Below are 12,428 nucleotides of genomic sequence, written 5' to 3'. Positions count from 1 at the left end.
AATGGAGAGCGGTAATTGAGTTGGGAGGTGAAAATGTACTTTAGGTACTGCACTGTAGCAGTTTTTTGAAGAGATTTATGAAGAAACCAAGGAGATGAGGTAAAAGCTTTGAGGAATTGGATGGCCATGACCTTTTACAACGATTAGGAATTTTGGTCTTGTTTACACCTATTAATATGCTCTTTTGGTCATCCAAACACAGGTGGTCAGTAGAAGTCAACCAATATATATTGTTTTAAAGACTGATGCCAGTGCCAATATCTTATAGAGCAGGATGATCAATGGGTGATATAAAGCAGATATATATGATTTTATACAATATAATTTAAATAATATGCATAACAATTGCTGCAATTAAATTTAGATTTATTTTACGTATTTACAAAATTTTAAATAATCAAATTCAATCAATATGAAAAAATAATTTGAACTTATATTATTAATTTTGCGAGTTAATTAAAAAATAATAATTTAATTATTAAATAAAAAAATTGTTAAAACATTAATAAAAAGTAACAAAGTAATCTGTTAAGTTTGTGCACACTGGGAATCATATATTCTCAAATAAAAGCTAGGCAAACCTTATTGTGCATACAGTACACACTGGATATAACACGGCATAGTTTGAAATCAAAAATATAAATATTTTCTTAGCGCTGTCAAAATAAGCTTCTAAAAAATTACTTTTTTTATTTTTTATTTTGCACTGGGACTTTTTTTGCATTTATTAAATTTAAAGGTAGGGTAGACTATTTTGGAGAGGCTAGCAATTAGCAAGCTAGCTTTGAAAGCATAAGATCCCACCCTCCCTGCAAATCACTCCTGAATAGGCTATTTCACATAACAGATGTTTACATATACTCCACAAGACAAAATAATAACAGAATTTATAAAAATGACCCCACTCAAAAGTTTACACACCCTTGAATCTTAATACTATGTATCATTTCCTGGATGATCCACGACTGTTTTTATATTTTGTGATAGTTGTTCATGAGTCCTGAGCAGTTCTTCAGAAAATCCTCCAGCTCCTGCACATTCTTTGATTTTTCCAGCATCTTCTGCATATTTGAACCCTTTCCAATATTGACTGTAGGATCTTGAAATCCATCTTTTAACACTGAGGACAATTGAGGGACTCATGCATAACTATTACAAAAGGTGAAAACGTGTACTGATGCTCAAGAAGGCAACACAATGCATTGAGAAGTGGGGTTTAAACTTTTTAAATTAGATGATCAGGGTAAATTGTACTTATTTTGTCTTCTGGGAAACATGTAAGTATTTATGTAGCTTCTGAAGTCCAGTTCTAAATGAAAAAAATATGATCGTTAAACAAAATGAGAAGAATTTATCTTTTGAATCCTGTTCAAAAGTTTACACCCTCTGGCACTTAATGCATTGTGCTGCTTTCTTGAGCATCAGTAAATGTTTTCATCTTTTGTAATAGCTGTGTATGAGTCCCTCAGTTGTCCTCGGTGTGAAAATATAGATCTCAAAACCATACAGTCACTTTTAGAAAGGGTTTAATTATGCAGAAGATGCAGGAAAACCAAAGAATGTGTGGAAGCTGGAGGATTTTTCTGAAGAACAGCAGGCAGTTGAACTACTCAGGACCAACAAAGGGACTCATGAACAACCATCACAAAATATAAAAACAGCCGTGGATCATCCAGGAAATGACACACAGTATTAAGATTCAAGGGTATGTAAACTTTTGAATGGGGTCATTTTTATAAATTGTGGAGTATATGTAAACATCTGTTATGTGAAATAGCTTATTCAGGACAGTACTAAATAAAAAATGGCATGCAATTTTCATGATCCCTCTTATTTTGTTTCAATTATTAACATTTTGTACATTCTGCAAGGGGTATGTAAACTTATGAGCACAACTGTAAATACATATAAATACAGTTAGACCACTTAACTTAGTGATTTCTATTGGGTTGTGAAGAGACTTACCATCCTTTATTTGTACTACAGTAGGAAAAATGTGTTTTTTTGGCTTTACAGAAACCTAATATTGCACAGGAGTTGTGCATAATTATAATAAAAATTATATCACAATGCAAAAATAATTTAGTGGTCCTAAATACAGGCTTCATTTTTTAATGTAAAATATTTGTGTGAAATATGACATTTCTTGACAGTTTTCGTGCATTTTAACCAGTAGTTTTTGGGATTGAAAACAAAAACACAGTACGAACACTCCATTTGTCTCTTTTATGTAATTCTCATGTTATTTCCCTGGCCTTTGTGCATTAACAAACAATTTTCATCTGTCAGTTTGCAATAAATTAGCAAGCTAAAGTAACATTTTGGAAATTAAAATCTAGGAAAAATCAGCTGTGAGCCTTCATGCTTAGATTCTGATGTAACAGTAATGTATTGAAAAAACTTTTTTTTTTGTCAGTCACTCCATCACTTCACAAACGGCCTCATTTATTTAATATGATTAATCTCAATATATCACAGGTTTGGAAAAGTCTGTGAATACACATTTACAGTTCTGCAAATAGTCACCAACAAATTTCAGTCAGACAAAAAGAAAATCATTCTGTTCTTTCACTGTAAACAGTTTCTTCTGAGTGCTAATCCATCTACCTTACTGACTGTAAGTTTCACCATCATCGTTATATTAATCACAAACTGTAGCTAGATGGAAAAATTACAGTTTCTGGACACAGTTGCTTAATTCCTCTCATTTCTTTTCCACTGAAATGTGGTATAAATGTATGACGCTGATTTGTGGTATAGTCAGTGCTTGGGCACCATGACAAGTCACATTACTGAAAACTGCACGAGTCTCATACTTTCCACCTGTCAAATCAGCCCTGCACCAGCGCTCTGTCCAGGCTGTATCTCAATCCACTAGTGAGGTAAGTACACTTCCCAAGGAGTCAACCATTTCTAGAGCTGTCCCATTGTAAAAACTTTCTTTCTTAAACTGGAAAGTTGTTTCAGTAGCACAGACTTAGTCATCACTGTCCCAATATCACCCATTTCACATCATATGGAACTAGGATGTGTAATGGGACACAGCCCAAAAAGGACTGTGTTGTATACCATGTCACAGGTGTTTCCCAAGTTCTCAAGCACTTTGGCCTCTGTCAGATCCACCTTCACTAATCCTGCAGCTTTGAGTGACATTCAGATACCAGGTGCTGAAGTTCGACCAACCCATGTAGAGAACAGTGATGACAACATATCTTCACATTTTCCATCTAATGAAAACATCCATCAACATTTACAGAGGTCCACCTCATCACACATGCACAGTCTCTCTGACACAAACATACAAACTTTCTTTCAGGTTTGGTTTCCCATAGTTGAGACCCGTGGTGGACGCGGCCGTTCACACAAAGCAGGAGCTGCTGTCGTAATAACAGGCTGACATATTGACCTGTCCATGCTCCGCTGGGGCCCATTTAGGGCCGGTGATGGATCTACCATGTGCCGTAGGTTATTTGTGCTTTTGGAGGCCTGCTTTGCATTGTCCGTTACACGGGCAGAAGGGAACAGGAGGCCTATCCGATGGGACGGCCGAGGAGGAAAACAGCACTGGCCTCAGACCACACCCTCTAGTCATCTGAAATAGACACGTGTCTGTTGGAATCGCTCCTTGACCTTGATATCCGTGTTGTTTTCTTGATTCTGTGCTGCTGACAAATGTTTCTCAAGGTCTTCAACTGCATGATGCACAGCGATACTGAAACGGGAGACGCTGCAGGTGGGTGGGCAGCGCTCCGACTTCTTTGGCCCAAACAGATGACATGCTTGGCTCAAGTCAACACTTTCAAAATACTCCAAGCTCCTTGGACGGACCCCTTCTTCCTCCCAACGGCACATTTTATGGCCCTCTGGGGGCATGCATTGTGGTCCGGAAAAAAATCTACAGGTTGTCCCTTTGAATTGGGTCACTATCGATGCTTCAATCTGTGGCAAGTCAGGAAGATCCCGTGGCCCGAGCCTGAGAGGGTGGTGGCTGGGAAAGTGCGAAGTACTACTTGGAGAAAAGCTCCTGGGAGAGGAGGGGAAAACATTAATACTGAAGCCAGGACCCCCAGTTCTATCTGCGTTCCTACCTTTCCAGGATTAAAAATAACCTCAACCATCCAAAACAATAAAGAAATCCCCGGCATCTCCTCGTCTTGGTGCAGGAGGCAACTCCCAGACGCTCCGGCTGTCATGCTGGAAGAACAACAATACATATAGTAAGAAGTTCCACAAATGTGTTGTTTATCCTGAGCGCGTCTTGAGCATGTTCCTGATTCTCAGTTCGGTAGCTTTCCCAGCCTTTTCCCAGCTGCAGGAAATGCTTGAATGCCTTCCTGAGCTGCATTACTCAATCTTTAGAATTTGGTTTCAGGGATGCCCATGTGATGCCACTACGTCAAGATGAATCATTGAAGATGTTGCCAACACTATCAACAAGTTGCTTCATATTTACTTGAGTTTTAGCGTTAAGTAGGAGCTTCGAAGATAATGACTTACTGACCTTGACACGCTGACATGAGATGTCCTGATTTTCCCCTTCATGTTTTTGCACACTGGTTGCACCACATGACAGTTTTTTAAAGATTTTTTTTTTGGGGGCATTTTTGCCTTTATTATGATAGGACAGATCAGAGCTGACAGGAAGCGAAGTGGGAGAGAGAGAGGCGGGGTGAGATTGGGAAAGGTCCTCGAGTCAGGATTCGAACTCAGGACGCCCTTTGCGCAAGAGTGCTGTATGTCGGCGCTCTGCCCAGGCTATCGGCACTGACACATGAAGGTGTTTTTTTTTTTTTTTTTTTAGATGTTTTCTTTTTAAGAGGCTTTTCTTCTTCATTATAATAGCAGATCTGTTTTACATTATTTACATTACATTTAGTCATTTAGCAGACGCTTTTGTCCAAAGTGACTTACAAATGAGGACAATGGAAGCAATCAGAATCAACAAAAGAGCAATGATAAGCAAATGCTATAACAAGTCTCAGTTAGCCTAACGCAGTACATGTAGCAATTATGTTATTTGTGCTCTAAATTGTTTTTGCATTAATACCTCTTTTATGAAGAACATATTTTTCAAGTAATTGTTTATAGAAATTAAATTTTTGTGTTTTTGATAAATTCATAGATTTGGACAAAACAAAACAAGCGTCATGTCATTGAACCTTGACGTTGCTTTCGTCAGATGTTGTTTTGCCAACAACTTGAAAAAACTTTAGTTGCAAATGGAGTCGTGTTCATACAGCGTTAGTCACATTAAATGTTAATGGTTCGGATGACGTACAGGTGAACATGCAGAAGCAAGGATACTTGCAAACATTCTCTTTTATGCACAGACTGCATGCTAGATTGCTCTTGAATGCTGTGGACATGGTTGTTTGAAGAAGCCTATTTGTATGAAGCTCTCTTTGTTTGAATAGCACAGGTTCAGCGTGAAGTTCCCTTGGAAAGAAATTCATTATTCTTATTTTACAAGAGCTCTCTAGCTGTATTGAAGAATTTCTTTTACTAGACTTTCATTTTTGGACCTCTATTTTCTTTTCCAACGTTCAGTCATATAGAGACCACGCCAAGCTGGTCTTTGTATGCCACACACATTTTTTACAAAACAATTCCCAATGGATGCACGTCCCACTTTCACTTGGAAATATGTCAAATTTGGAATTTAATGAGTTGCAAATGCCATTTCATGTTGACGTGTTCCAACACATCGAACCTTGGTGATCATGTGGGCATTGTGAATTTGAATCTGGCTTGCAACATTTTAAATTCACCTGTCTTTTATCGAAATCACTTTCTTTCATTCATGGAACACACACAAAAAAAGATATTTTGAAGAATGTTTCAACTGTTTTGGTCTACGGTGTAAGTCGGTGGGGTCCAAAATGACATTCAACACTGTCGACCTTCATTAATTAACAAAATAATCAGCACTGTTTTTAGCAATAATAAGGGACTTATTTCTTCCATGACAGCAGGTTATAGAAGCTGTACTCGTCGTAATTGTTTGTCTTAAATTAAACTCTTCAGGGAATTCAGTCTTCCGCTTTTTTATATCCTCATTGTCCCTCTGCTGTATCCTTTGTATTGTGTGAATAAAAGATTTACAGCAGCTAAAAAGGTGTAAAGAGACCTGTCATTCTGATCAAGCCTTGCTTACAAAGAATTATGATACCATGACATGCACTATTCCCTTGTGGCCTTAATCACTCTTTTTTTATTCTCGGTCAGTACAATTATTAGTGCCATTTGTTAAAGGAAGCATTACTATTACAGTCGCTCATAATTCCAGTGTCCTTAGTTATGACATGAGTGCCGAACCCCTATTTTCAGAAGTATGTTGCTAAAAGGCAATTAGACTTCAAAATAAAATCACTCTGTGTTCCCGCAGGTACCACCTAGTGAAGCTCCTGGAGAAGTTTGGCAAAGTGAAGCAGTTTGACTTCCTGTTCCATAAGTCAGGTCCTCTGGAGGGCCAGCCAAGAGGATACTGCTTTGTCAACTTCCACACCAAAGAGGTTCTGTTCATTCTTCTTTACAACATCTGAGAATGAATCACCCAAAATACCAAAGGAAGTGTCAGTTTTGATCCAGTAATGATATGCAAGTCTTTAAGAGGCACCCAGACAGCTGATGCAGATAAGGAACTGTTGGCTTTCTATGAGGCAGTCCCAAGGGTGTTGTTGAAGGGGAAATGTGTGTTTACAGATCTCATTCACGCCCTTCATGAGAGCTTGGAAAACTAGTGATCCATCATCAGCCATTATTGTTCCCTATCATTACGCCATGCTTCCAGCAACAGCCAGAAACTAGAAAGTAGCAAACAGACACACAGGAAGGTTCAGAATCCAGACGATCTTGATAGTGTTAGCAGAGTATAGTGACCTGTGTATAGATGCATGCATGATTGTGATCATTATAAAAGCATAAAATTTGTAACAATCAGTTTTTTTCTGTCCATCACAGGAGGCTGAACGGGCTATTCAGTGTCTGAATGGAAAATTGGCACTTTCTAAGAAGTTAGTGGTGCGTTGGGCTCATGCTCAGGTAAAGGTGGGTATCGCATAAGTTGTGGTGTTTGCTTAGACAATCATCACTATTACTATTGCTCATACTATAGGTTAGTTAGGTTAGTAGTTTGTGAAAGTCTATCCTAAGTAACTGTTTTTGCCTTATGGAGGGCTGCAAATAATTCATTTTTTGGTAACACTTTAGAATGGGGAACACACAATTTGCTTATTAATAGTTAGTAAGGTAGCTGTTAAGTTTAGCTATGGGGTAGGATTAAGGGATATAAAATATGGTCATGCAGAATAAGGCATTATTAGTAATAATAATAATAAAAATAAGGCTTTATAAGTCCTAATAAACAGGCAATATGCTAGCAATGTGCATGCTAATAAGCAACTGGTTAATAGTGAGAATTGGACCTTAAAAGAAAGTGTTAACTTTTTTTTTTTTTTTTTAATCGATCAGACTTTTGCCTTAAGGATGATAAAACAGGACAAAATACAAAATTCAATTTATATTGAAGGAAGGCCATATCTAGAGACCAGAATATCATGAATTTCATGTGGGTTTTCATTTTTCATTGTGTGACATTTCAATGGCTGATACTTATATCTTTGAGAGCAGGTTGGCTGTTATAAAGCGTATAAAAACATAACACATTTTAATTTAAAAATAGTAAATAAAACATAACATTGCTCAAATAAAATTAACATTTATTTTATATAATATTTGCTTAATTTGAAATAATTATACAGTTAATTGAGAAAAATGTTTGAGCTTGATTAAAAAAAAAAAAATTACATAACTGTAATTGATTCTGTTCTTTAATCCTACCTTAGTATTTTTTTCCCCACAATAAATAAATTAAATAAAAAAATATTAAACCCATACACTTCCGTTCAAAAGTTCAGGATCAGTATGATTTTTTGAAATATAAGTCTTTTATGTTCACCAAGGTTGCTTTATAAAAAAGTAAATACAGTAAAAGGTAATATTGTGAAATATTATTACAATTTAAAATAACTGTTATCATTTCACATTACTCCAGTCTTCAGTGTCACATATTCCTTCAGAAATCATTCTAATATGCTGATTTGCTGCTTTTCAATGTTAAAAATGTTTTGCTGCTTAATATTTTTTGAGGTACTAATCATTTATTTTTTTACAATTTTGTGGTGCATAGAAAGTTCAAAATAACTTAATTTATTTGAAATAGAAATATGTTGTAACATTACAAATGTTATTTTTGAGCAATTTAATGCATTCTTGCTAAATAAGTATTAACAAAAAAACTTGTTGACGCCAAACTTTTGAACGGTATTGTATACATACAACAGTGAACTCAGTAATTGGTTAATCTTTAAATTTTTTTATTAATACCACGCAATGCTAATTACTTTTCCACCAGTCATCATTGTTTTCATGGGTCCGTATTTGTTGCTTAACTGTGATACAATGACAGTGCAACAAACAACGCACCGGCCAACGTTTACCATTTTTTACACCATTGTCTGTGATAAATGTTCAGATTTTGATACTGCACTCATGAAAAACATCCATTGCTAAAGTCTCACCAACCCGATCTCACGGCAATTCGTACATATTTTACAAGGTTGCTAGTTCGTACGAATTCATACGACCTCACTCGTACAAATTTATAGGATTTTTGCTAAATTGTACATATTTTACGAGTTTCACAATTTATATGACTTTGTATGAATGACCTACACCTAACCCCGCTCCTAAACCTACCCGTCACTGGAGTCTAGACAAATCGTACAAAATTGTATGAGTGAGGTCATACGAATTAGCCACCTCGTAAAATATATACGAATTGGTCATGAGATGGCGTTGGTCTCATGCATGGTGGGTTTAAACAGTTTAGCATATAACTTTCCATTTAAATAGCGCGTCCAGAAAAGTGTGTACATTGCCATGTAGACTTGTGGGCTGTTTTGACTTGGGCCATTAAGCCCACCCAGTAACCACTGAAAACATCCTAGCAACACTCAGAGCACCTTAGCAACCACAAAGCAACAACCTAAAAACACCATAGCAACATGCCTGTAGCTTCAGTCCATCAATGGCATTAATAAATGCTTCTAATGTTGTTCTATGGAATACCTGGGTGCCGCTACAACAAAACAGACCATGAAGATCATGGATCACATGTATAGTTAAGCTATGGAGAGGGGCTCCTGAGGCTGCCCGGCTCCTTAACAATAGGCAGCTGCCGCTGGGAGTGAGGAAATCCTGTATGGTTGAGAATCGCGCCCCTCCTGCGCACCCCCTCTGCCCCTCCCTGTCTGAGGGGAGCGGGACACCAGGCCGGGGTCAAGGTCAACAGTGCAGAGTTGTTGACAACAAGTAGCAGCAGACAGGTCTGGTTCCAGGTCCTCTTGACCACCTCCACCCAACACTGTGCTCATTGTGAGGCTGGTGAAAGTGTTGGATTGGTCTGGGAAGGCTGTGTGTGGGTATCGGTGTATTCTTCAGCGCTGTGTTTATATCAGCCGTGGCCTCTGGTTCAGTGAAGCTCTCTGATAAATGTGGTGTATTTAAAAAATGGCTTCCTCTTTATACTTAGTTGTTTGGGTGGAGTGCAGCGATCTAAAGGAAAATAAACAGAAGTTAAATGATTAAATTATTGTAACCTAAAGGATCAGAAACTGGCTGTTAGAATGTTGCTTTATGGTTAACTTTTATTTTGATTTTACAAAAGTTGACCCTATTTAATTTTAGATATAATTTATTAGTGCTCATAAATTAATTACATTATTTTACATAAGATTTTCTGCTTATGTAACAAAAGCTGTGCAGGCAATACAAATAAATTAAATACAACAATTTTATTTATTTATTGAGGAAACTGCTTTCCTGAGCAAAGCGTGTTTTCATTATGCAATTGCGCTGCTGTCCAAATATCGACCAAATCAAAGTACTTAAAAAAAAAATGAATAAATTGCCCTGCTGACAATATCAATCATCCATGTTCATTATTTTCATTATTTAACAAAAATTCGGAACTGTAAAAATGCTATTTTCATCATTTTGTTGTCAATAAAAGATCATCTGAGAAAATTTAATGCTGAAATAAAGTACAGAAAATTATTTAGTTTTTCAGTAACACATTCAACATTCACACTCAACACATTCAACTAAATGAATGAAATATAATCAGATGGTTATATTATGGGGTTGTGAAAAGGTTTTCCTACTTTCAAAGGAGGGTGTCACTATATCTCTTATGATATTTTGGTCCCTAAATGTGTCCTTCAATATAAGTTTTTTTCACCTGTTTTATCATCCACCAAGTCTGATTGTTTCGAAAAGTAATAGCACCTCTCATAATGAATGATTTAAAGTATCATTTGCTTATGTTCAGTAGTTACATGCCAAAGCTTACTTTAGTTCAGGAATTTGAAACAACAAGCTCTTCTCAACATTGGCAAAATCTTTATTATTCATACAAAATTGATCCAAGCAGATAAAATTCCCCATCCTAAAAAGAGATAAGTCCCAGCTCACACTATTTGACACCTAATATTCAGTTGAACTCAATAAATGTGTCTCATTATGGATGTTGAATGCATTGTGAAATTCAAGGGTTGGAGAAATATCTGTAATTGCTAAATCCATGCCTTCACCAGTTGTAAAGAATTTTCATGTCTCTCATCAAATCTCTCTTTGTTTTTATTCCCCACAGATTCCCAAGAGCTATCATCATCCTCATGGTCGCAACTCGCAAGGGTTGTTGGATGGACGTTTTTGAGTGGAATGAATGTTTATGACGTTGCATAGCCCAACTTTTCCCACACTATTCCAAGGGAGCATATGACTAATAAGCAGCCAACTCTTGTTTTTTTCTGGTCTCTAAAGCAACCAAATGAGTTTAAGTTACTAAAGGTCCAGCAAGTTATACAACCCTTGCACAACCCCTCTGTGCATGTTGTCTTGTATCCATCCTGGTGTGTGTTTGTTGTCTTTCAGAAGTTTGAACCCTTCAGAGGAGACAAAAATGTGCCGGCCAGTTTAGAGCCTTCATCCAGTGAAGCCGAGGAGCTGCCAACCACACTGAGGTTTGAGACATTCCCACTGAAAATCTCTCGGTTGCCTTTCATTTTCTTCCATGTTTCGAATTTCTCCTGTTCACTTTCCCTCCTGTTTTTGTTTTTGTTCTCAACCGTTCTCTTTCCAAATTGCCCTGAGCTCACATTGACCAAAGTGACCCATTTGGACTGGATCAGAAGGTTAATGCTCTTTTCTTTTCTCTCGATTCCCTTTCCTCTGCTGTTTAAAGTGTTAATGCAAAGATTCGTGCCATCGAAGCCAAGCTGCAGCTGATGGAAGAAAACCCAGATGACTATTCCGGCCCATCTGCGTACATCTACAACAAACCCCCCGATAAAAGAGACAAGAGGTCCCAGCCCTACTACAAGCCGTTCCGCAAATTCAGGAGATGACCTCTCCAACAACTGTCCAAGTGTCGCTGCACTGAAGGGACTGTGAGATGTGTGGAGATAAGCTAAGCTGCTCTTGTCTCTTGGCCAGTGAGAGACTGCAATGTATTATGAGACGAGAAAGTCCAACACCTTTGATTTGTAGTGCTGTTCTGCTTCTCGGCCAGTGGAGGAGTCTTTTTACTGTGAAAGATAGCTGATGTAAGCAGAATCTAACCACAAAATTCTAGTGAATTCATTTTTCCTTTTTTGAACATTGATGTTACCCAAGTCATTTCAGTTCTTCAGGGTTTAAAGGATAGTTCAGTCGAAAGATGAGAATTCTGTCATCATTTACTCACCTTTTGTCATTCCAAACCAGTAAGAGGATTTTGATAAACGTATTTTTTTTTTTTTTGGTCAAGTCAATGAGGTCCAATGTTGTTTGAACCCTAAAATATCTTCTTTTGTGCTCCACAGAAGAAGAAACAATTGTACAGGTTTGGAAAAACATGGAGGCACATAAATCAAGACAGAAATTTCACTATCCTTTTATGAGTTTTGCACCTTTTCAAAATCTCAGTTTACAACCCTTTCTTGATATCCTTCCGGAATATATCTCACATTGTTTTTTTTATTGACTTGTAAACTGCCCAGTGTGCTGCTTGCGAAAGTGTTGTTGTGTGTTGTGAGTCTTATGATCCTAAATCTACATACTACTCAGACTTTACCATTCTTTGTTACACTGTTGTATGTGTAAAGGAAGCACAAAATTATGCATTGTTTATTTAACTATTAATATCTTGCCTTTTTAAGTCTAAAGTGAAAAAGGGCTTTTATCACATGATCTGGAGAGGGGGCATCATAACAGGATGTCATCAACAGTTTAGATCAAGTGTAAATATCCAGGTATTTTGATAGATTTTGCTCCTGTCGTGTTCAAAAATAAATGAAACGGTCCTCCTATGAGGTGTCCAAACTGGA

The 12,428-nt window shown here is 37.2% G+C and overlaps 2 protein-coding genes across 2 annotated transcripts in view; one reads left to right on the top strand and one right to left on the bottom strand.

The window, feature by feature from the left end:
* rbm18 (RNA binding motif protein 18) overlaps nt 1-12,428 on the top strand; it is a 13,974-nt gene extending 1,546 nt beyond the window's left edge. Inside the window, exons 3-6 of the mRNA XM_058788512.1 lie at nt 6,386-6,512; nt 6,961-7,041; nt 10,996-11,084; nt 11,306-12,428. Of these exons, the coding sequence (XP_058644495.1) occupies nt 6,386-6,512; nt 6,961-7,041; nt 10,996-11,084; nt 11,306-11,468 (460 nt within the window). The 3' untranslated portion in view covers nt 11,469-12,428. The remainder of the gene's footprint in view (nt 1-6,385; nt 6,513-6,960; nt 7,042-10,995; nt 11,085-11,305) is intronic.
* Nucleotides 8,110-12,428, bottom strand: part of morn5 (MORN repeat containing 5) — a 36,759-nt gene continuing 32,440 nt past the window's right edge. The window contains exon 6 of the mRNA XM_058788510.1: nt 8,110-9,615. Within this exon, the coding sequence (XP_058644493.1) occupies nt 9,564-9,615 (52 nt within the window). The 3' untranslated portion in view covers nt 8,110-9,563. The remainder of the gene's footprint in view (nt 9,616-12,428) is intronic.

This window comes from Onychostoma macrolepis, chromosome 10, assembly GCF_012432095.1.
Source record: "Onychostoma macrolepis isolate SWU-2019 chromosome 10, ASM1243209v1, whole genome shotgun sequence".
NCBI lineage: Eukaryota > Metazoa > Chordata > Actinopteri > Cypriniformes > Cyprinidae > Onychostoma > Onychostoma macrolepis.
The sequence above is the reverse complement of the archived record's forward strand: the minus strand, read 5'-3'. Positions and strand labels throughout refer to the sequence as shown.